This window comes from Oncorhynchus nerka, linkage group LG7, assembly GCF_034236695.1.
Source record: "Oncorhynchus nerka isolate Pitt River linkage group LG7, Oner_Uvic_2.0, whole genome shotgun sequence".
Classification (NCBI taxonomy): Eukaryota; Metazoa; Chordata; class Actinopteri; order Salmoniformes; family Salmonidae; genus Oncorhynchus; species Oncorhynchus nerka.
The window spans coordinates 60,600,488-60,626,557 of NC_088402.1; the positions used below are offsets into that span (position 1 = coordinate 60,600,488).

The 26,070-nt window shown below is 41.5% G+C and overlaps 1 protein-coding gene across 1 annotated transcript in view; it reads left to right on the forward strand.

Moving 5' to 3' along the window:
- The first annotated feature begins 9,972 nt into the window (after positions 1–9,972).
- LOC115132104 (uncharacterized) overlaps positions 9,973–26,070 on the forward strand; it is a 31,821-nt gene continuing 15,723 nt past the window's right edge. The window contains exons 1-8 of the mRNA XM_065021078.1: positions 9,973–10,093; positions 10,870–11,007; positions 11,628–11,764; positions 12,648–12,667; positions 22,760–22,875; positions 23,735–23,869; positions 24,490–24,627; positions 25,293–25,429. Of these exons, the coding sequence (XP_064877150.1) occupies positions 9,991–10,093; positions 10,870–11,007; positions 11,628–11,764; positions 12,648–12,667; positions 22,760–22,875; positions 23,735–23,869; positions 24,490–24,627; positions 25,293–25,429 (924 nt within the window). The 5' untranslated portion in view covers positions 9,973–9,990. The remainder of the gene's footprint in view (positions 10,094–10,869; positions 11,008–11,627; positions 11,765–12,647; positions 12,668–22,759; positions 22,876–23,734; positions 23,870–24,489; positions 24,628–25,292; positions 25,430–26,070) is intronic.

Genomic DNA, 26,070 nt, shown 5'->3' on the forward strand with positions numbered 1-26,070 from the left:
TTCAGACATTGTCTATGCTTCTGTGCTGGAAGTGTCTCCCTGTTGCAGCTTGTAATAAACTGGATATAATTTTTTTCTAAATAAAAAATTATTAATATTAACCAATCCACCTCTTTGGAGGACACAAATATTTTGGAGTTTTACAGCTTTTCATATACATTTTATATGGATATCGGCAGTGTATCAAATCAAATCGGCAGTGTATCAAATACTTGTTCTCCCCACTGTACATGCACATACATTGTACATATACATTTTACATGTATCGATTTATTATGGATAGATTTGATTGACTTTAGCTGCGACTGCTTTTCTCGATTGTTACCCTGGAAATTCCTATTACACGTATGTTTCTACTGTATAACTGACAACTTTTAATTTGTTACCATAGTGAAGCCCGGTCGCTGTGTCCTGCCCAACGGGACCTACATGTGTGCCGAGTACTGTTACAAAGATGGCCAGTGCCCCGAGGAACAGATGTGTTTCTGGATATGTTGATTCTATGCCTGCAGTGAGCCATTGAAGCTTTATTGGAAATTCTTATTAGTTATAAGAAATAAGTAGAAAATACAAATCATTACATGTACAATTATGTCTATGAAAACTGATGATTTTATGCAATAATAAATATGAAAAATGATCATAGCTTTTATGGAAACTGGACAATTTTCATGGGCGGTATGTGAATTGACAAACTCATGTGGACTGCTGAATTTGAATAAAACAAGATTTTGAACACCTATGCTTGGTTTTTTAGGGGGTTATTTGAGACTCGTGTGGTGCTCATGTGAATATCCTTCATTTTCCGGCTTCAGACCAATGCCTGTTCTCAGTTTAAACATACTGTTTTGGTTTTAATTTCCATGGTTTTTACACCGGAAGGTGATCGTGCAACCTTATTATAGAACATTATAATTAAGCAAAAAAGCACAAGGAGGTGTGGTATACGGCCAATATACCATGCTAAGGACTGTTCTTAGCACGTGCCTTCACAGACAGCCCTTAGCCGTGGTATATTGGCCATATGCCACAAACCCCTGAGGTTCCTTATTGCTATTATAAACTGATTACCAACGTAATTGAAGCTGTAAAAATAAATGTTTTGTCATACCCGTGGTATATGGCCTGATATTCCACGGCTGTCAGCCAATCAGCATTCGGGGCACGAACCACCCACTTTATAATATAGTTTAACACATGCTCTCCTTGTGAATCTTCACGATGTTGTACGTTTTATTTATTGATAAGATCCATGCTTATAATCATACTGATCATTGCTCATAGAAAATTGGCGAGAGCAAGGAAACAAAGACTGAAGCAAATATTTGCTATGTGATTACACAATGTAGCTGGCTAAATAGACGACTACACGAGCCGGAAATATGGCCGAGCTGTTCTCAGTTAAAGGGTTCTGAAATATTCTCTCTCGCCGAGTCGAGTTGTGTTCGTGAATATCGTCATCCATCTCGGTGGAAACAACTTGGACACACAAGGGGACAGCCCTGGTGCGTCAGATGCGAGATGATTTGGAGGTAGTCCGCATGTCCCCTGGGAGAATGGTGAGCTACTCTGACATCAAACAGTGGAAGATTTGCATGTTCCTCCGTGGCAGGCGCATGCCCACAATCCACCACTTTGCATTAAATCACTGTGTCCCTGGGCAGTACCATAGGGCAGGGTTTCCCAAACTCGGCCCTGGGGCTCCTCCTGGGTTCACGTTTTGGTTTTTGCTCTAGCTCTACACAGCTGATGAAAATAATCAAAGCTTGATGATGAGTTGGTTATTTGAATCAGCTGTGTAGTGCTAGGGCAAAACCCCCAATTGTGCGCCCAGTGGTACCCATGTTAACAACCATTCCTGAACCTGACTCCAAAAACAAGCCACCGATGGACAGTACCAAAATAGATACTCTATTGATTCTGTTCAATGCCCCATATACTGAGCATTCTTTTTGTAGCGGGAATCTTATATAATAGCTTAAATTGAAAAGAAAGGATTGATGCTTCAATTGTTACTTGTTATTACTTCAATAAATCTGATGCCATGGTATTGGGATATCGAAAATCTGTTCCCAACTATCTTGAATTTTATGCGGTTTAGTTGTCAACCCTCTTGACCACAAGTGAAACTGATACATGTTACGATTTATATTGGTCATTTTCAGCCCTTTACGATGAATTCATTCCTTTCTCTTTTAAGTAATTTTCTCTTCCATTTTTGTGGCAGAGCTGCGATGAACTGGTTATAATTTTGTAATGAGCATACATGTCCTTATACCGTGATTAATTGCTTGTGTGACATAATTTGACCTTTGTTGTTTACAATGTCATTCATTAACATGATAGCTTCCTTATACATTCTCTACAAGAAAATGTTTTTTCCTCTATCGGTACTTTCCAGATTTGACATTATTTGCTGTAATATAGCCTATGTTCTGCCTCTTCTGGAGGATAACATTTAAATAGTAGCCTACTCTGTTTGGCTTCATTTAAAAATGATACTTTAAACAGAGTTCCATTGTCAATCCACCAGAAATGGATGGTTTTAATTTGTATGACCGCAAAGAGAACCGTTTTGAAAATGGCTGTCTAGCACAGGTGGTTTGTGGCACCTTAATTGGGGCCAACAAGTGCTCAGCATATGTGGGGAACTCCTTCAAGACTGCTGGAAAAGCGTTCCAGGTGAAGCTGGTTGAGAGAATGCCAAGCGTGTGCAAAGCTGTCATCAAGGCAAAGTGTGGCTACTAAGAAGAATTTAAAATATATTTTTTATTTGTTTAACACTTTTTTGGTAACTACATGATTCCATATGTGTTATTTCATAGTTTTGATGTCTTCACTATTATTACACAATGTAGAAAATAGTAAAAAATAATAATAATAAATGAAAAAACCTGGAATGACTAGGTGTGTCCAAACTTTTGACTGGTACTGTATTTAAATGAGATATTTCTGTATTTCACTTTCAATAAATTAGCAAACATTTCTAAAATCATGTTTTCACTGTCATTATGAGATATTGTGGGTAGATGGGTAAGATTCTTTTTTAATGCTTTGCTGGTGGTGAAATTAGCAAAGGGGGGGTGGGGGGATTGGACTGTGAGGTTACTTTTGCAAGGGTTGGAGACTCCCAATTGCTAACATGTATAGAGAGCAATAGTAATGATGTCTCTTTGTAGGGACTAACTCCATCATGGTTCTTTGAACAAAGCCTATGGGAAAATGTATTGAGTTTTTGTAGGGTTTTTGGATAAACGCTGAAAATACATTTTGTGGTGAAGACAGGTTTGGGAGTTCTTATACGTTTTGTTCTATGAGATAATCTTCATCAGCTAATGTCACTTTTTGCGAATTTTGAAGCATTTATGTAATTAAGAAAAGCATTTATGGACTAAAAACATTATGTTACTCAACATAATTGAGTTTCGGAATATTGTGTGCTTATTGTTTAGAAAGTATTTAGTATTTATTATGTATTTATTTATTTATTTATTTCACCTTTATTTAACCAGGTAGGCAAGTTGAGAACAAGTTCTCATTTACAATTGCGACCTGGCCAAGATAAAGCAAAGCAGTCCGACAGATACAACGACACAGAGTTACACATGGAGTAAAACAAACATACAGTCAATACTACAGTATAAACAAGTCTATATACAATGTGAGCAAATGAGGTGAGAAGGGAGGTAAAGGGAAAAAAGGCCATGGTGGCAAAGTAAATACAATATAGCAAGTAAAACACTGGAATGGTAGTTTTGCAATGGAAGAAAGTGCAAAGTAGAAATAAAAAAATAATAATGGGGTGCAAAGGAGCAAAATAAATTAATTAATTAAATACAGTTGGGAAAGAGGTAGTTGTTTGGGCTAAATTATAGGTGGGCTATGTACAGGTGCAGTAATCTGTAAGATGCTCTGACAGTTGGTGCTTAAAGCTAGTGAGGGAGATAAGTGTTTCCAGTTTCAGAGATTTTTGTAGTTCGTTCCAGTCATTGGCAGCAGAGAACTGGAAGGAGAGCCGGCCAAAGAAAGAATTGGTTTTGGGGGTGACTAGAGAGATATACCTGCTGGAGCGTGTGCTACAGGTGGGAGATGCTATGGTGACCAGCGAGCTGAGATAAGGGGGGACTTTACCTAGCAGGGTCTTGTAGATGACATGGAGCCAGTGGGTTTGGCGACGAGTATGAAGCGAGGGCCAGCCAACGAGAGCGTACAGGTCGCAATGGTGGGTAGTATATGGGGCTTTGGTGACAAAACGGATTGCACTGTGATAGACTGCATCCAATTAGTTGAGTAGGGTATTGGAGGCTATTTTGTAAATGACATCGCCAAAGTCGAGGATTGGTAGGATGGTCAGTTTTACAAGGGTATGTTGGGCAGCATGAGTGAAGGATGCTTTGTTGCGAAATAGGAAGCCAATTCTAGATTGAACTTTGGATTGGAGATGTTTGATATGGGTCTGGAAGGAGAGTTTACAGTCTAGCCAGACACCTAAGTATTTGTAGTTGTCCACGTATTCTAAGTCAGAGCCGTCCAGAGTAGTGATGTTGGACAGGCGGGTAGGTGCAGGTAGCGATCGGTTGAAGAGCATGCATTTAGTTTTACTTGTATTTAAGAGCAATTGGAGGCCACGGAAGGAGAGTTGTATGGCATTGAAGCTTGCCTGGAGGGTTGTTAACACAGTGTCCAAAGAAGGGCCGGAAGTATACAGAATGGTGTCGTCTGCGTAGAGGTGGATCAGAGACTCACCAGCAGCAAGAGCGACCTCATTGATGTATACAGAGAAGAGAGTCGGTCCAAGAATTGAACCCTGTGGCACCCCCATAGAGACTGCCAGAGGTCCGGACAGCAGACCCTCCGATTTGACACACTGAACTCTATCAGAGAAGTAGTTGGTGAACCAGGTGAGGCAATCATTTGAGAAACCAAGGCTGTCGAGTCTGCCGATGAGGATGTGGTGATTGACAGAGTCGAAAGCCTTGGCCAGATCAATGAATACGGCTGCACAGTAATGTTTCTTATCGATGGCGGTTAAGATATCGTTTAGGACCTTGAGCGTGGCTGAGGTGCACCCATGTCCAGCCCTGAAACCAGATTGCATAGCAGAGAAGGTATGGTGAGATTCGAAATGGTCGGTAATCTGTTTGTTGACTTGGCTTTCGAAGACCTTAGAAAGGCATGGTAGGATAGATATAGGTCTGTAGCAGTTTGGGTCAAGAGTGTCCCCCCCTTTGAAGAGGGGGATGACCGCAGCTGCTTTCCAATCTTTGGGAATCTCAGACGACACGAAAGAGAGGTTGAACAGGCTAGTAATAGGGGTGGCAACAATTTCGGCAGATAATTTTAGAAAGAAAGGGTCCAGATTGTCTAGCCCGGCTGATTTGTAGGGGTCCAGATTTTTCAGCTCTTTCAGAACATCAGCTGAATGGATTTGGGAGAAGGAGAAATGGGGAAGGCTTGGGCGAGTTGCTGTTGGGGGTACAGTGCTGTTGACCGGGGTAGGAGTAGCCAGGTGGAAAGCATGGCCAGCCGTAGAAAAATGCTTATTGAAATTCTCAATTATGGTGGATTTATCAGTGGTGACAGTGTTTCCTATCTTCAGTGCAGTGGGCAGCTGGGAGGAGGTGTTCTTATTCTCCATGGACTTTACAGTGTCCCAGAACTTTTTTGAGTTAGTGTTGCAGGAAGCAAATTTCTGCTTGAAAAAGCTAGCCTTGGCTTTTCTAACTGCCTGTGTATAACGGTTTCTAGCTTCCCTGAACAGCTGCATATCACGGGGCTGTTCGATGCTAATGCAGAACGCCATAGGATGTTTTTGTGTTGGTTAAGGGCAGTCAGGTCTGGGGAGAACCAAGGGCTATATCTGTTTCTGGTTCTAAATTTCTTGAATGGGGCATGTTTATTTAAGATGGTTAGGAAGGCATTTAAAAGAAATATCCAGGCATCCTCTACTGACGGGATGAGATCAATATCGCTCGCTGAAGTGTTTCAGGGAGCGTTTTACAGTGATGAGTGGAGGTCGTTTGACCGCTGACCCATTACGGATGCAGGCAATGAGGCAGTGATCGCTGAGATCTTGTTTGAAGACAGCAGAGGTGTATTTAGAGGGGAAGTTGGTTAGGATGATATCTATGAGGGTGCCCGTGTTTAAGGCTTTGGGGGGGTACCTGGTAGGTTCATTGATCATTTGTGTGAGATTGAGGGCATCAAGTTTAGATTGTAGGATGGCTGGGGTGTTAAGCATGTTCCAGTTTAGGTCGCCTAGCAGCACGAGCTCTGAAGATAGATGGGGGGCAATCAGTTCACATATGGTGTCCAGAGCACAGCTGGGGGCAGAGGGTGGTCTATAGCAGGCGGCAACGGTGAGAGACTTGTTTTTAGAGAGGTGGATTTTTAAAAGTAGAAGTTCAAATTGTTTGGGTACAGACCTGGATAGTAGGACAGAACTCTGCAGGCTATCTTTGCAGTAGATTGCAACACCGCCCCCTTTGGCAGTTCTATCTTGTCTGAAAATGTTGTAGTTTGGAATTAAAATTTCTGAATTTTTGGTGGTCTTCCTAAGCCAGGATTCAGACACAGCTAGAACATCCGGGTTGGCAGAGTGTGCTAAAGCAGTGAATAGAACAAACTTAGGGAGGAGGCTTCTAATGTTAACATGCATGAAACCAAGGCTATTACGGTTACAGAAGTCGTCAAAAGAGAGCGCCTGGGGAATAGGAGTGGAGCTAGGCACTGTAGGGCCTGGATTCACCTCTACATCGCCAGAGGAACATAGGAGGAGAAGAATAAGGGTGCGGCTAAAAGCAATAAGAATTGGTCGTCTAGAACGTCTGGAACAGAGAGTAAAAGGAGGTTTCTGGGGGCGATAAAATAGCATCAAGGTATAATGTACAGACAAAGGTATGGTAGGATGTGAATACAGTGGAGGTAAACCTAGGTATTGAGTGATGAAGAGAGAGATATTGTCTCTAGAAACATCATTGAAACCAGGAGATGTCATTGCATGTGTGGGTGGTGGAACTAATAAATTGGATAAGGTATAGTGAGCAGGACTAGAGGCTCTACAGTGAAATAAGCCAATAAACACTAACCAGAACAGTAATGGACAAGACATATTGACATTAAGGAGAGGCATCCTTAGTCGAGTGATCAAAAGGGTCCAGTGAGTGGAGAGGTTGGTTGGGGGTCACGGCGATTTAGACAGCTAGCCAGGCCATCGGTAGCAAGCTAGCATAGGATGGAGGTCTGTTGTTAGCCACCTCTTGCGTTCCGTCAGTAGATTAGTGGGGTTCCGTGTGGTAGAGGGGATTAATCCAAATCACACAACAACAAAAAAATAAAAACAATAGATAGTTATAGAGGCCCAAGAAGAAACATAATAATAATAAAAATAAATAAATTGTCCGATTGTCTATTCTGAGAGCAGCCGGTAAGACAGCTAACGGTTAGCAGGCCGCAGATGGGCGTTCAGGTAACGTCGCGACGGAGGAGCCAGCCGGATCTCCTTCGGGTAGATAACGTCGGCAGTCCAGTTGTGAAGGCCCGGTGGGGCTCCGCGTAGGCAGTAAAACGGGTCCGGATAGGTGACTGCAGCCCAGGAGTGATTGATGGAACTTAGGAGTGATTGACGGAGCTGGCTAGCTCCGGAGTAATTGATGTTTGCTCCGGAATCGACGAAAGCAGATAGTCACACGGATAGCAGCTAGCTAGCTGTGAGATCCGGGTATGAATGTCCAGAGAGCAGTTGAAATCCAGGGACATGGAGAGAAAAATTGGTCCGGTATGTTCCGTTCCGAGCCGCGCTGCGCCGTACAAAACTGGCGATAGATTTTCGAGCTAAAGGATAGCTGATGACCACAAACCGTGGTTAGCTGAATACTAACGATTTGCCAGTAAAGAAGCTAACTAGCTTCTGATTAGCTTCTGGATTAGCTTCTGGCTAGCTCCTGGCTAGCTTCTGGCTAGTTTCTGGCTAGCTTCTTGGAGTTTCTGGCTAGCTTCTGGCTAGCTTCTTGGAGGATTGCAGATTTGAGGTAAATAATACTTATTTATAAATATAAATTGGTGAGGCGGGTTGCAGGAGAGTGTTTTGAAGATGAGTTGATGATAAAATAAAATGTATGTGAAAAAAAAAAGTTGTAAATATATATATATACAGGACACGACAAGACGAGGACAAAAGACGTCTGAACTGCTATGCCATCTCGGAACACACACATGTATAAATAGCCCACACTTTAGATGAGGCCACGCAAAAAGACTTAACTGATGATTAGTAAAGTCGTTTATAATGACCTATATTACATATCTTATGTAATGGTCTTATGAATATTAGTGTAACAATGTGCGCTGAGAGTTGGGAAGCAAGTTCAGGGAGTTAGTGATTTAATCAATAAACAAAAGGAACACCTATGTGAGAATGCTATTCATTGACTACAGCTCAGTGTTCAACACCATAGTGCCCTCAAAGCTCATCACTAAGCTAAGGACCCTGGGACTAAACACCTCCTTCTGTAACTGAATCCTGGATTTCATGATGGGCCGCCCCCAGGTGGTAAGGGTAGGGGTGCGTGCTCAGCCCCTTCCTGTACTCCCTGTTCACTCATGACTGCATGGCCAGGCACTATTCCAACACCATCATTAAGTTTGCTGATGACACAACAGTGGTAGACCTGATCACCGACAACGATGAGACAGCCTATAGTGAGGAGGTCAGAGACCTGACCGTGTGGTGCAAGGACAACAACACCCACTCAACGTGATCAAGACAAAGGAGATGATTGTGGACTGCAGGAAAAGGAGGACCGAGCACGCCCCATTCTCATTGACGGGGCTGTAGTGGAGCAGGATTCAAGATCCTTGGCGTCCACATCACCAACAAACTAACATGGTCCAAGCACACCAAGACAGTTGTGAAGAGGGCACGACAAAACCTATTCCCCCTCAGTAGTCTGAAAAGATTTGGCATGGGTCCTCAGATCCTCAAAAGATTTTACAGCTGCACCATCGAGAGCATCCTGACGGGTTGGTATCACTACCTGGTATGGCAACTACTTGGCCTCTACCTGCAAGGCACTACAGAGGATAGTGCTTACGGCCCAGTACATCACCGGGGACAATCTTCCTGCCACCAAGGACCTCTATACCAGGCGGTGTCAGAGGAAGACACTAAAAATGGTCAAAGACCCCAGCCACCCTAGTAATAGACTGTTCTCTCTGCTACCGCACGGCAAGCAGTACCGGAGCGCCAAGTCTAGGTCCAAGAGGCTCCTAAATAGCTTCTACCCCAAGCCATAAGACTCCTGAACAGCGCATCAAATGGCCTAATCACTTTGTCAACCACAACATGTTATAGACTGACTGTACAAAATATTATGAACATAGACTGATATAGACTGACCAGGTGAAGCTGCAATCCCTTATTCATTTCACCTGTTAAAACCATTTCAATCAGTGTAGATGAAGGGTAGGAGACAGGTTAACAGTCAGTCATATAGAATGTGATGTGTATAGTCCTACAACGTTATTGTGACAGAATAATGTAAGAAAATCCAATGTTGAGAATTTATTTAGTCTGCCAAATAGTTGTCCGCTCTAAGCTACAAGATATCAGTGTAGTAAAATGATAAAAGCGTATAGGTCTGCCCATCATGAACAAGACAGATGAGAGAGAAAATATTTGATAGAAATTAAAAAAGTTATTTTGGGACACAATTTCATGTATTTAAGTAATTCTTTGTTGTGGTGGGGGCAGTAACATTAACACTCTCAAAATATAAAATGTTCATGTTCAATTCAATTAATATAATTTGCATGTATGCATTAAGGTGTCTGTAATAGAATATATTTGTCAAATGAAGGAGGAGTACCAAAATGGCTGTGCGGTGGCTTCAAAGCAGCGCCCCCCTCTTAGTCATCTAAGGTTAATACATATTATGGTCTCCTCCTTAAATTGATTTGGACTGCATTTGCTCTAACAGTCTTGAAGTCAGCATGGACATGAATTTGTCAGCGCGTTGTGCTTTGGTTCTTTTTCTGTTGGCATTTGTAGATTTGAAAATAGTCTCTGCTGCAGAACCGGGAGGCACATCTACAGGTGAGTTGTTCTAATTAGCCTACTTTGCATTATTTGTCATGAAACAAACTGTGACAATTTGATGATTTATTTTAAGAAGCCTGCTACACTTGACTTAGGTGTTAAAGCCTACCTAATTGGTTATAAACAATAGCCTATAATGGTGCATAGCCCCATTTTACGCATACACTGTCAAATAAATTCTAGTTGTTTCAACAAATGATTATGAAGTAAGTGGTTCCAAAGCCTTTTTCAGTTTATTCAACTTCTAGATAAAAGTGTTACCTGAACTTAACATTTTTAGTTGGCCCAAACTTAGCTCCAACTTGAGAAAACGTATGCAACAATTCAGTCAACATATAATGATGTGTTTGTCAATTTGTCTCATATGTTCATTTAACTAGAAATGATTATTTCTGCATCTTAATAGCACTGTTTGTGTGTCTGTGTGTAACTAGCTGCACAGCCCATTTTAGTTAACATACAATGTTTTCAACCTACTTATTTGAACCAATAGATTGTGAGTGTTCAGAAGGCTGTCATGCATTTTCATGGGTGTTATGGGGGAAACATTGATGATGGGGGACAAATGTCTCCAAAACTATTAATTAGACACAAAATTACTTGGAGTATGGCCTACAAACTTTCCAGAGATGCAAATTCATATTTGTCAAATCCATCTCGACACAAATATGATAGATTTTCATAAATTGGTTCAGTCCAATTGTGTCTATGTTCATGTCTCTTTGTGGCAAGTTGGGTTCCCTGACATCTGCTCAAATTGTATTGTCCCAAAGCAAAGCCTGGAGTGTGCCCTGTTAGACAATGGGACGTGGGGATATGTGCAGAGCTATGTTCCAATGACAGTGACTGCCCCAATGATGAAAAATGCTGCCACAATGGATGTGGGCGTAACTGCATTGCACCTAACACAGGTAGGATATGGTCCCAGAGTGACAGATACACCCATCTATTGCATTCATTATTGCTGTATTACTCTGGAATCAAGAAAGATGGAGCTCTCTTTAGAGCTAAGACACTAAATTAAGAAGTCACATAATATAAAGACTTCGATGGCAAGAGTCAGTGTAGGCTGACAAGTTGCTACCATAAACCTATTTGTAATGGGGAAATGTAGGATCGCTAAAGATCAAATTTAGTTGAGAGTGATCAACAAAAATGTTTGCGTATACAGTTTATGTTATACACAATGGTTCCAGTATCCTAGTTGTGACATTCAAGGTGTGGGTTGATGGTCACTAGACTTGATGCTGAATGTTATGGATTGTTCCCATATCTGTTGATAGTGATTGACGCCAGACTGGAGGTCCCAGTAAAAGGACCGAGGACACACTGCTTATTCACTGTTGTATTGTACTGATGACATTCTGTGACCACTGTTTGATTCTGTAGCAGCTAACATTTATCGTAACCATCTCCACACAAATATGACAGATTTTCAGAAAATGGTTCAGTGTAATTGTGTCCATGTTCATGTGTCTTTGTGGTAAGTCGTGTTCTGTGACATGTCTGCTCAAATTGTGTTGTCCCAAAGCAAAGCCTGGAGTGTGCCCTCGTAGACCATGGGGCAGAGGGACGTGTGCAGAGTTCTGTTCCAATGACAGTGACTGCCCCAATGATGAAAAATGCTGCTTCAATGGATGTGGGCATAACTGCATTGCACCGACACAGGTAGGAATGGTCCCAGAGTGACAGATACACACATCCACTGCATTCATTATTGCTGCATTACTCTGGAAACAAGAAAGCTGGGGCTTGTAATGTACATTTCATACACATAGATAGATATTTTTTCACATACACTCTCTTTAGAGCTGAGACACTCAATTAAGGCGATTTTCAAGATCCATGCAGGCCTTTAGAGTATATACCAATGTTATGCAACATCTATACACTCTGAGTATACCAAACTTTAGGAACACTTTCCTATTTTGGAGTTGCACCCCCTTTTGCCCTAAGAAAAACCTCAATTCATCAGGGCATGGGGTCTACAAGGTGTTTAAAGCGTTCCATAGGGATGCTGGCCCATGTTGACTCCAATGCTTCTCACAGTTGTGTCATGTTGGCTAGATGTCCTTTGGTTGGTGGACCGTTGTCGGCAGGGTAGCCTAGTGGTTAGAGCGTCGGACTAGTAACCGAAAGGTTGCAAGAGCAAATCCCTGAGCTGACAAGGTAAAAATCTGTCGTTAAGAACAAGGCAGTTAACCCACTGTTCCTAGGCCGTCATTGAAAATAATATTTTTTTCTTAACTGACTTGCCTAGATAAATAAAAGTAAAATATTTCAGGGAAAAAGGATTTTGGGAATATCAGGCTGAGACTTCAGAGGAGTAGCAACATACGTTTCTTACGATACAGCAATTCACAGAACTTTAAGCTGACAATTTGTCAAGGGCCACCAACAAAATTCCAACTCATTGTAATAGTAAGACCTCAATGGAAAGAATCAGTGTATGGATGATTTCCAGTGTTCTACTTGTGACACTCAAGGTGTGGATTGATGGTCACTAGACTTGATGCTGAATGTTATGGATTGTTCTCATATCTGTTGATAGAGGTTCACGCCGGACTTGAGGTATAAGGGCCGAGGACACACTGATTATTCACTGTTATGTTGTATTGATGACATTCTGTGAACACTGTGTGATTCTGTAGCAGCTGACAGCCTATTTGTTTTGACTTCCTACAAGCCTCTAGAGCTGGTGTTTACAGAACATTTGGTGCTGTCTGATTAGAATGTAAAGGGCATGTCTCCAAGATGCCAGTTAGACATTTTCTATGCTTCTGTGCTGGAAGTGTCTCCCTGTTGCAGCTTGTAATAAACTGGATATAATTATTTTCTAAATAAAAAATAATTCATATTAACCAATCCACCTCTTTGGAGGACACAAATATTTTCTGCTGTATATTCATGTACATACATTTTACATATACATTTTATATGGATATCGGCAGTGTATCAAATAAAAATCGGCAGTGTATCAAATACTTGTTCTCCCCACTGTACATGCACATACATTGTACATATACATTTTACATGTATCGATTTATTACGGATAGATTTGATTGACTTTACCTGCGACTGCTTTTTTCGATTGTTATCCTGGAAATTCCTATTACACGTATGTTTCTACTGTATAACTGATAACTTTTAATTTGTTACCATAGTGAAGCCCGGTCGCTGTGTCCTGCCCAACGGGACCTACATGTGTGCCGAGTACTGTTACAAAGATGGCCAGTGCCCCGAGGAACAGATGTGTTTCTGGATATGTTGATTCTATGCCTGCAGTGAGCCATTGAAGCTTTATTGGAAATTCTTATTAGTTATAAGAAATAAGTAGAAAATACAAATCATTACATGTACAATTATGTCTATGAAAACTGATGATTTTATGCAATAATAAATATGAAAAATGATCATAGCTTTTATGGAAACTGGACAATTTTCATGGGCGGTATGTGAATTGACAAACGGCAGTATGTGAATTGACAAACTCATGTGGACTGCTGAATTTGAATAAAACAAGATTTTGAACACCTGTGCTTGTTTTTTTAGGGGGTTATTTGAGACTCGTGTGGTGCTCATGTGAATATCCTTCATTTTCCGGCTTCAGACCAATGCCTGTTCTCAGTTTAAACATACTGTTTTGGATTTAATTTCCATGGTTTTTACACCGGAAGGTGATCGTGCAACCTTATTATAGAACATTATAATTAAGCAAAAAAGCACAAGGAGGTGTGGTATACGGCCAATATACCATGCTAAGGACTGTTCTTAGCACGTGCCTTAACAGACAGCCCTTAGCCGTGGTATATTGGCCATATGCCACAAACCCCTGAGATTCCTTATTGCTATTATAAACTGATTACCAACGTAATTGAAGCTGTAAAAATAAATGTTTTGTCATACCCGTGGTATATGGCCTGATATTCCACGGCTGTCAGCCAATCAGCATTCGGGGCACGAACCACCCACTTTATAATATAGTTTAACACATGCTCTCCTTGTGAATCTTCACGATGTTGTACGTTTTATTTATTGATAAGATCCATGCTTATAATCATACTGATCATTGCTCATAGAAAATTGGCGAGAGCAAGGAAACAAAGACTGAAGCAAATATTTGCTATGTGATTACACAATGTAGCTGGCTAAATAGACGACTACACGAGCCGGAAATATGGCCGAGCTGTTCTCAGTTGAAGGGTTCTGAAATATTCTCTCTCGCCGAGTCGAGTTGTGTTCGTGAATATCGTCATCCATCTCGGTGGAAACAACTTGGACACACAAGGGGACAGCCCTGGTGCGTCAGATGCGAGATGATTTGGAGGTAGTCCGCATGTCCCCTGGGAGAATGGTGAGCTACTCTGACATCAAACAGTGGAAGATTTGCATGTTCCTCCGTGGCAGGCGCATGCCCACAATCCACCACTTTGCATTAAATCACTGTGTCCCTGGGCAGTACCATAGGGCAGGGTTTCCCAAACTCGGCCCTGGGGCTCCTCCTGGGTTCACGTTTTGGTTTTTGCTCTAGCTCTACACAGCTGATGAAAATAATCAAAGCTTGATGATGAGTTGGTTATTTGAATCAGCTGTGTAGTGCTAGGGCAAAACCCCAAAATGTGCGCCCAGTGGTACCCATGTTAACAACCATTCCTGAACCTGACTCCAAAAACAAGCCACCGATGGACAGTACCAAAATAGATACTCTATTGATTCTGTTCAATGCCCCATATACTGAGCATTCTTTTTGTAGCGGGAATCTTATATAATAGCTTAAATTGAAAAGAAAGGATTGATGCTTCAATTGTTACTTTGTATATTACTTCAATAAATCTGATGCCATGGTATTGGGATATCGAAAATCTGTTCCCAACTATCTTGAATTTTATACGGTATAGTTGTCAACCCTCTTGACCATAAGTGAAACTGATACATGTTACGATTTATATCGGTCATTTTAAGCCCTTTACGATGAATTCATTCCTTTCTCTTTTAAGTAATTTTCTCTTCCATTTTTGTGGCAGAGCTGCGATGAACTGGTTATAATTTTGTAATGAGCATACATGTCCTTATACCGTGATTAATTGCTTGTGTGACATAATTTGACCTTTGTTGTTTATAATGTCATTCATTAACATGATACCTTCCTTATACATTCTCTACAAGAAAATGTTTTTTCCTCTATCGGTACTTTCGAGATTTGACATTATTTGCTGTAATATAGCCTATGTTCTGCCTCTTCTGGAGGATAACATTTAAATAGTAGCCTACTCTGTTTGGCTTCATTTAAAAATGATACTTTAAACAGAGTTCCATTGTCAATCCACCAGAAATGGATGGTTTTAATTTGTATAACCGCAAAGAGAACCGTTTTGAAAATGGCTGTCTAGCACAGGTGGTTTGTGGCACCTTAATTGGGGCCAACAAGTGCTCAGCATATGTGGGGAACTCCTTCAAGACTGCTGGAAAAGCGTTCCAGGTGAAGCTGGTTGAGAGAATGCCAAGCGTGTGCAAAGCTGTCATCAAGGCAAAGTGTGGCTACTAAGAAGAATTTAAAATATATTTTTTTATTTGTTTAACACTTTTTTGGTTACTACATGATTCCATATGTGTTATTTCATAGTTTTGATGTCTTCACTATTATTACACAATGTAGAAAATAGTAAAAAATAATAATAATAAATGAAAAAACCTGGAATGACTAGGTGTGTCCAAACTTTTGACTGGTACTGTATTTAAATGAGATATTTCTGTATTTCACTTTCAATAAATTAGCAAACATTTCTAAAATCATGTTTTCACTGTCATTATGAGATATTGTGGGTAGATGGGTGAGATTCTTTTGGTAATGCTTTGCTGGTGGTGAAATTAGCAAAGGGGTGTGGGGGGATTGGACTGTGAGGTTACTTTTGCAAGGGTTGGAGACTCCCAATTGCTAACATGTATAGAGAGCAATAGTAATGATGTCTCTTTGTAGGGACTAACTCCATCATGGTTCTTTGAACAAAGCCTATGGGAAAATGTATTGTGTTTTTGGAGGGTTTTTGGATAAACGCTGAAAATACGTTTTGTGGTGAAGACAGGTTTGGGAGTTCTTATACGTTTTGTTCTATGAGATAATCTTCATCAGCTAATGTCACTTTTTGCGAATTTTGAAGCATTTATGTAATTAAGAAAAGCATTTATGGACTAAAAACATTATGTTACTCAACATAATTGAGTTTCGGAATATTGTGTGCTTATTGTTTAGAAAGTATTTAGTATTTATTATGTATTTATTTATTTATTTATTTCACCTTTATTTAACCAGGTAGGCAAGTTGAGAACAAGTTCTCATTTACAATTGCGACCTGGCCAAGATAAAGCAAAGCAGTTCGACAGATACAACGACACAGAGTTACACATGGAGTAAAACAAACATACAGTCAATAATACAGTATAAACAAGTCTATATACAATGTGAGCAAATGAGGTGAGAAGGGAGGTAAAGGCAAAAAAGGCCATGGTGGCAAAGTAAATACAATATAGCAAGTAAAACACTGGAATGGTAGTTTTGCAATGGAAGAAAGTGCAAAGTAGAAATAAAAAAATAATAATGGGGTGCAAAGGAGCAAAATAAATAAATTAATTAAATACAGTTGGGAAAGAGGTAGTTGTTTGGGCTAAATTATAGGTGGGCTATGTACAGGTGCAGTAATCTGTAAGATGCTCTGACAGTTGGTGCTTAAAGCTAGTGAGGGAGATAAGTGTTTCCAGTTTCAGAGATTTTTGTAGTTCGTTCCAGTCATTGGCAGCAGAGAACTGGAAGGAGAGCGGCCAAAGAAAGAATTGGTTTTGGGGGTGACTAGAGAGATATACCTGCTGGAGCGTGTGCTACAGGTGGGAGATGCTATGGTGACCAGCGAGCTGAGATAAGGGGGGACTTTACCTAGCAGGGTCTTGTAGATGACATGGAGCCAGTGGGTTTGGCGACGAGTATGAAGCGAGGGCCAGCCAACGAGAGCGTACAGGTCGCAATGGTGGGTAGTATATGGGGCTTTGGTGACAAAACGGATTGCACTGTGATAGACTGCATCCAATTAGTTGAGTAGGGTATTGGAGGCTATTTTGTAAATGACATCGCCAAAGTCGAGGATTGGTAGGATGGTCAGTTTTACAAGGGTATGTTTGGCAGCATGAGTGAAGGATGCTTTGTTGCGAAATAGGAAGCCAATTCTAGATTTAACTTTGGATTGGAGATGTTTGATATGGGTCTGGAAGGAGAGTTTACAGTCTAGCCAGACACCTAAGTATTTGTAGTTGTCCACGTATTCTAAGTCAGAGCCGTCCAGAGTAGTGATGTTGGACAGGCGGGTAGGTGCAGGTAGCGATCGGTTGAAGAGCATGCATTTAGTTTTACTTGTATTTAAGAGCAATTGGAGGCCACGGAAGGAGAGTTGTATGGCATTGAAGCTTGCCTGGAGGGTTGTTAACACAGTGTCCAAAGAAGGGCCGGAAGTATACAGAATGGTGTCGTCTGCGTAGAGGTGGATCAGAGACTCACCAGCAGCAAGAGCGACCTCATTGATGTATACAGAGAAGAGAGTCGGTCCAAGAATTGAACCCTGTGGCACCCCCATAGAGACTGCCAGAGGTCCGGACAGCAGACCCTCCGATTTGACACACTGAACTCTATCAGAGAAGTAGTTGGTGAACCAGGCGAGGCAATCATTTGAGAAACCAAGGCTGTCGAGTCTGCCGATGAGGATGTGGTGATTGACAGAGTCGAAAGCCTTGGCCAGATCAATGAATACGGCTGCACAGTAATATTTCTTATCGATGGCGGTTAAGATATCGTTTAGGACCTTGAGCGTGGCTGAGGTGCACCCATGTCCAGCCCTGAAACCAGATTGCATAGCAGAGAAGGTATGGTGAGATTCGAAATGGTCGGTAATCTGTTTGTTGACTTGGCTTTCGAAGACCTTAGAAAGGCATGGTAGGATAGATATAGGTCTGTAGCAGTTTGGGTCAAGAGTGTCCCCCCCTTTGAAGAGGGGGATGACCGCAGCTGCTTTCCAATCTTTGGGAATCTCAGACGACACGAAAGAGAGGTTGAACAGGCTAGTAATAGGGGTGGCAACAATTTCGGCAGATAATTTTAGAAAGAAAGGGTCCAGATTGTCTAGCCCGGCTGATTTGTAGGGGTCCAGATTTTTCAGCTCTTTCAGAACATCAGCTGAATGGATTTGGGAGAAGGAGAAATGGGGAAGGCTTGGGCGAGTTGCTGTTGGGGGTACAGTGCTGTTGACCGGGGTAGGAGTAGCCAGGTGGAAAGCATGGCCAGCCGTAGAAAAATGCTTATTGAAATTCTCAATTATGGTGGATTTATCAGTGGTGACAGTGTTTCCTATCTTCAGTGCAGTGGGCAGCTGGGAGGAGGTGTTCTTATTCTCCATGGACTTTACAGTGTCCCAGAACTTTTTTGAGTTAGTGTTGCAGGAAGCAAATTTCTGCTTGAAAAAGCTAGCCTTGGCTTTTCTAACTGCCTGTGTATAACGGTTTCTAGCTTCCCTGAACAGCTGCATATCACGGGCTGTTCGATGCTAATGCAGAACGCCATAGGATGTTTTTGTGTTGGTTAAGGGCAGTCAGGTCTGGGGAGAACCAAGGGCTATATCTGTTTCTGGTTCTAAATTTCTTGAATGGGGCATGTTTATTTAAGATGGTTAGGAAGGCATTTAAAAGAAATATCCAGGCATCCTCTACTGACGGGATGAGATCAATATCCTTCCAGGATACCCCGGCCAGGTCGATTACAAAGGCCTGCTCGCTGAAGTGTTTCAGGGAGCGTTTTACAGTGATGAGTGGAGGTCGTTTGACCGCTGACCCATTACGGATGCAGGCAATGAGGCAGTGATCGCTGAGATCTTGGTTGAAGACAGCAGAGGTGTATTTAGAGGGGAAGTTGGTTAGGATGATATCTATGAGGGTGCCCGTGTTTAAGGCTTTGGGGGGGTACCTGGTAGGTTCATTGATAATTTGTGTGAGATTGAGGGCATCAAGTTTAGATTGTAGGATGGCTGGGGTGTTAAGCATGTTCCAGTTTAGGTCGCCTAGCAGCACGAGCTCTGAAGATAGATGGGGGGCAATCAGTTCACATATGGTGTCCAGAGCACAGCTGGGGGCAGAGGGTGGTCTATAGCAGGCGGCAACGGTGAGAGACTTGTTTTTAGAGAGGTGGATTTTTAAAAGTAGAAGTTCAAATTGTTTGGGTACAGACCTGGATAGTAGGACAGAACTCTGCAGGCTATCTTTGCAGTAGATTGCAACACCGCCCCCTTTGGCAGTTCTATCTTGTCTGAAAATGTTGTAGTTTGGAATCCAAATCACACAACAACAAAAAAATAAAAACAATAGATAGTTATAGAGGCCCAAGAAGAAACATAATAATAATAAAAATAAATAAATTGTCCGATTGTCTATTCTGAGAGCAGCCGGTAAGACAGCTAACGGTTAGCAGGCCGCAGATGGGCGTTCAGGTAACGTCGCGACGGAGGAGCCAGCCGGATCTCCTTCGGGTAGATAACATCGGCAGTCCAGTTGTGAAGGCCCGGTGGGGCTCCGCGTAGGCAGTAAAACGGGTCCGGATAGGTGACTGCAGCCCAGGAGTGATTGATGGAACTTAGGAGTGATTGACGGAGCTGGCTAGCTCCGGAGTAATTGATGTTTGCTCCGGAATCGACGAAAGCAGATAGTCACACGGATAGCAGCTAGCTAGCTGTGAGATCCGGGTATGAATGTCCAGAGAGCAGTTGAAATCCAGGGACATGGAGAGAAAAATTGGTCCGGTATGTTCCGTTCCGAGCCGCACAAAACCGTACAAAACTGGCGATAGATTTTCGAGCTAAAGGATAGCTGATGACCACAAACCGTGGTTAGCTGAATACTAACGATTTGCCAGTAAAGAAGCTAACTAGCTTCTGATTAGCTTCTGGATTAGCTTCTGTCTAGCTCCTGGCTAGCTTCTGGCTAGTTTCTGGCTAGCTTCTTGGAGTTTCTGGCTAGCTTCTGGCTAGCTTCTTGGAGGATTGCAGATTTGAGGTAAATAATACTTATTTATAAATATAAATTGGTGAGGCGGGTTGCAGGAGAGTGTTTTGAAGATGAGTTGATGATAAAATAAAATGTATGTGAAAAAAAAAAGTTGTAAATATATATATATACAGGACACGACAAGACGAGGACAAAAGACGTCTGAACTGCTATGCCATCTCGGAACACACACATGTATAAATAGCCCACACTTTAGATGAGGCCACGCAAAAAGACTTAACTGATGATTAGTAAAGTCGTTTATAATGACCTATATTACATATCTTATGTAATGGTCTTATGAATATTAGTGTAACAATGTGCGCTGAGAGTTGGGAAGCAAGTTCAGGGAGTTAGTGATTTAATCAAGAAACAAAAGGAACACCTATGTGAGAATGCTATTCATTGACTACAGCTCAGTGTTCAACACCATAGTGCCCTCAAAGCTCATCACTAAGCTAAGGACCCTGGGACTAAACACCTCCTTCTGTAACTGAATCCTGGATTTCATGATGGGCCGCCCCAGGTGGTAAGGGTAGGGGTGCGTGCTCAGCCCCTTCCTGTACTCCCTGTTCACTCATGACTGCATGGCCAGGCACTATTCCAACACCATCATTAAGTTTGCTGATGACACAACAGTGGTAGACCTGATCACCGACAACGATGAGACAGCCTATAGTGAGGAGGTCAGAGACCTGACCGTGTGGTGCAAGGACAACAACACCCACTCAACGTGATCAAGACAAAGGAGATGATTGTGGACTGCAGGAAAAGGAGGACCGAGCACGCCCCATTCTCATTGACGGGGCTGTAGTGGAGCAGGATTCAAGATCCTTGGCGTCCACATCACCAACAAACTAACATGGTCCAAGCACACCAAGACAGTTGTGAAGAGGGCACGACAAAACCTATTCCCCCTCAGTAGTCTGAAAAGATTTGGCATGGGTCCTCAGATCCTCAAAAGATTTTACAGCTGCACCATCGAGAGCATCCTGACGGGTTGGTATCACTACCTGGTATGGCAACTACTTGGCCTCTACCTGCAAGGCACTACAGAGGATAGTGCTTACGGCCCAGTACATCACCGGGGACAATCTTCCTGCCACCAAGGACCTCTATACCAGGCGGTGTCAGAGGAAGGCCCTAAAAATGGTCAAAGACTCCAGCCACCCTAGTAATAGACTGTTCTCTCTGCTACCGCACGGCAAGCAGTACCGGAGCGCCAAGTCTAGGTCCAAGAGGCTCCTAAATAGCTTCTACCCCAAGCCATAAGACTCCTGAACAGCGCATCAAATGGGCTAATCACTTTGTCAACCACAACATGTTATAGACTGACTGTACAAAATATTATGAACATAGACTGATATAGACTGACCAGGTGAAGCTGCAATCCCTTATTCATTTCACCTGTTAAAACCACTTCAATCAGTGTAGATGAAGGGTAGGAGACAGGTTAACAGTCAGTCATATAGAATGTGATGTGTATAGTCCTACAACGTTATTGTGAGAGAATAATGTAAGAAAATCCAATGTTGAGAATGTATTTAGTCTGCCAAATAGTTGTCCGCTCTAAGCTACAAGATATCAGTGTAGTAAAATGATAAAAGCGTATAGGTCTGCCCATCATGAACAAGACAGATGAGAGAGAAAATATTTGAAAGAATTTAAAAAAGTTATTTTGGGACATGTATAGGCCTATTTCTTAAGATGAATTACAAGTAAAAAATCATATACCATGTAAACAGAGCCCAACCGTTGCCCAAAAATCAACCCATCAACAGTGTTATAGCTCTCCACATACTGTACTTTGAAACATTTCGTTATGAATCATTATACATTGTGGATTTTCACCTGCAGTTTAACAGAAATGCATTCAGTCATTGAACTACAAACTCAGTTGAAGACACACTATTGACGTTTAGTTGTGAATTGTTTACATCAAATTTTGACTTAATTTCTGGACAATATTAATGTCCATTTGGGGGACCACTTTTGGATCAAGAGCACCCCCAGAGGCACAAGTTCCATATATCCTCTTTAATTATTCTCATTACATGTGACCTAAGAAAGTATTCGGATCCGAAATCGAATGTAAATTGATGGGCATAGGGACCCTGCAGATGCATTGTTCCTTGTGCATTCATCTTTTCTATGGTCTCTCCCCAATGATGTGTATAAACCCTGGATTGCTGATGCTTTGTAATGGCCAATGAGAGGCTTTGAAGCCACAGGCCGCCACATTGGCACATCCCAGAAAGAGCAGTCCTCCATAGGAATGAATGGAATTCTACAATATTTCAATAAAATGTTTCAAGGACACAATTTCATGTATTTAAGTAATTCTTTGTTGTGGTGGGGGCAGTAACATTAACACTCTCAAAATATAAAATGTTCATGTTCAATTCAATTCATATAATTTGCATGTATGCATTAAGGTGTCTGTAATAGAATATATTTGTCAAATGAAGGAGGAGTACCAAAATGGCTGTGCGATGGCTTCAAAGCAGCGCCCCCCTCTTAGTCATCTAAGGTTAATACATATTATGGTCTCCTCTTCTATTAAATTGATTTGGACTGCATTTGCTCTAACAGTCTTGAAGTCAGCATGGACATGAATTTGTCAGCGCGTTGTGCTTTGGTTCTTTTTCTGTTGGCATTTGTAGATTTGAAAATAGTCTCTGCTGCAGAACCGGGAGGCACATCTACAGGTGAGTTGTTCTAATTAGCCTACTTTGCATTATTTGTCATGAAACAAACTGTGACAATTTGATGATTTATTTTAAGAAGCCTGCTACACTTGACTTAGGTGTTAAAGCCTACCTAATTGGTTATAAACAATAGCCTATAATGGTGCATAGCCCCTTTGCAACCTATGTTGTTGCAACCTTACTAAGAAATACAAGCCAGCCATTATGACTTTGAAACAATCCAGCCTACCCTTGGCCATTTTACGCATACACTGTCAAATAAATTCTAGTTGTTTCAACAAATGATTATGAAGTAAGTGGTTCCAAAGCCTTTTTCAGTTTATTCAACTTCTAGATAAAAGTGTTACCTGAACTTAACATTTTTAGTTGGCCCAAACTTAGCTCCAACTTGAGAAAACGTATGCAACAATTCAGTCAACATATAATGATGTGTTTGTCAATTTGTCTCATATGTTCATTTAACTAGAAATGATTATTTCTGCATCTTAATAGCACTGTTTGTGTGTCTGTGTGTAACTAGCTGCACAGCCCATTTTAGTTAACATACAATGTTTTCAACCTACTTATTTGGACCAATAGATTGTGAGTGTTCAGAAGGCTGTCATGCATTTTCATGGGTGTTATGGGGGAAACATTGATAATGGGGGACAAATGTCTCCAAAACTATTAATTAGACACAAAATTACTTGGAGTATGGCCTACAAACCTTCCAGAGATGCAAATGCATATTTGTCAAATCCATCTCGACCCAAATATGATAGATTTTCATAAATTGGTTCAGTCCAATTGTGTCTATGTTCATGTCTCTTTGTGGCAAGTTGGGTTCCCTGACATCTGCTCAAATTGTGTTGTCCCCAAGAAAAGCCTGGAGTGTGCCCTACACCATCGGGCCCGGGGCTTTGTGTAGAGTCATGTTCCCATGACAGTGACTGCCCCAATGATAAAAAATGCTGCTCCAATGGATGTGGGCATGTCTGCATTGCACCGTACACAGGTAGGATATGGTCCCAGAGTGACAGATACACACATCCATTGCATTCATTATTGCTGCATTACTCTGGAATCAAGAAAGATGGAGCTCTCTTTAGAGCTAAGACACTAAATTAAGAAGTCACATAATATAAAGACTTCGATGGCAAGAGTCAGTGTAGGCTGACAAGTTGCTACCATAAACCTATTTGTAATGGGGAAATGAAGGATCGCTAAAGATCAAATTTAGTTGAGAGTGATCAACAAAAATGTTTGCGTATACAGTTTATGTTATACACAATGGTTCCAGTATCCTAGTTGTGACATTCAAGGTGTGGGTTGATGGTCACTAGACTTGATGATGAATGTTATGGATTGTTCTCATATCTGTTGATAGTGATTAACGCCAGACTGGAGGTCCCAGTAAAAGGACAGAGGACACACTGATTATTCACTGTTGTATTGTACTGATGACATTCTGTGACCACTGTGTGATTCTGTAGCAGCTAACATTTATCGTAACGTTCTCCACACAAATATTACAGATTTTCAGAAAATGGTTCAGTGTAATTGTGTCCATGTTCATGTGTCTTTGTGGTAAGTCGTGTTCCCTGACATGTCTGCTCAAATTGTGTTGTCCCAAAGCAAAGCCTGGAGTGTGCCCTCGTAGACGATGGGGTTCAGGGACGTGTGCAGAGTTATGTTCCCATGACAGTGACTGCCCCAATGATGAAAAATGCTGCTACAATGGATGTGGGCATGACTGCATTGCACCGTACACAGGTAGGATATGGTCCCAGAGTGACAGATACACACATCCATTGCATTCATTATTGCTGCATTACTCTGGAATCAAGAAAGCTGGAGCTTGTAATGTACATTTCATACACATAGATCAATATATTTCACTTACACTCTCTTTAGAGCTGAGACACTCAATTAAGAAGATTTCTGAGAGCCATGTAGGTATTTAGAGTTTTATATATATATATATATATATATATCATAAACATTTTGTAATGGGGACATTTAAGACCAGTAAAGCTCATATTTAATTTAGAGTGATCAACACAATGTTTAGTATAGAGCTTCTGTAATACACATGATTTCCATTGTTTTTCTTGTGACATTCAAGGTGTGGGTTGATGGTCACTAGACTTGATGATGAATGTTATGGATTGTTCTCATATCTGTTGATAGTGATTGACGCCAGACTGGAGGTCCCTGTAAAAGGACAGAGGACACACTGATTATTCACTGTTGTATTGTACTGATGACATTCTGTGACCACTGTGTGATTCTGTAGCAGCTAACATTTATCGTAACGATCTCCACACAAATATTACAGATTTTCAGAAAATGGTTCAGTGTAATTGTGTCCATGTTCATGTTACTTTGTGGTAAGGTGTGTTCCCTGACATGTCTGCTCAAATTGTGTTGTCCCAAAGCAAAGCCTGGAGTGTGCCCTCGTAGACGATGGGGTTCAGGGACGTGTGCAGAGTTCTGTTCCAATGACAGTGACTGCCCCAATGATGAAAAATGCTGCCACAATGGATGTGGGCATAACTGCATTGCACCGACACAGGTAGGATATGGTCCCAGAGTGACAGATACACACATCCACTGCATTCATTATTGCTGCATTACTCTGGAAACAAGAAAGCTGGGGCTTGTACATTTCATACACATAGATAGATATTTTTCACATACACTCTTTAGAGCTGAGACACTCAATTAAGACGATTTTCAAGATCCATGCAGGCCTTTAGAGTATATACCAATGTTATGCAACATCTATACACTCTGAGTATACCAAACTTGAGGAACACTTTCCTATTTTTGAGTTGCACCCCCTTTTGCCCTAAGAAAAGCCTCAATTCATCAGGGCATGGGGTCTACAAGGTGTTTAAAGCGTTCCATAGGGATGCTGGCCCATGTTGACTCTAATGCTTCTCACAGTTGTGTCATGTTGGCTAGATGTCCGTTGGTTGGTGGACTGTTGTCGGCAGGGTAGCCTAGTGGTTAGAGCGTCGGACTAGTAACCGAAAGGTTGCAAGAGCAAATCCCTGAGCTGACAACGTAAAAATCTGTCGTTAAGAACAAGGCAGTTAACCCACTGTTCCTAGGCCGTCATTGAAAATAATATTTTTTTCTTAACTGACTTGCCTAGATAAATGAAAGTAAAATATTTCAGGGAAAAAAGGATTTTGGGAATATCAGGCTGAG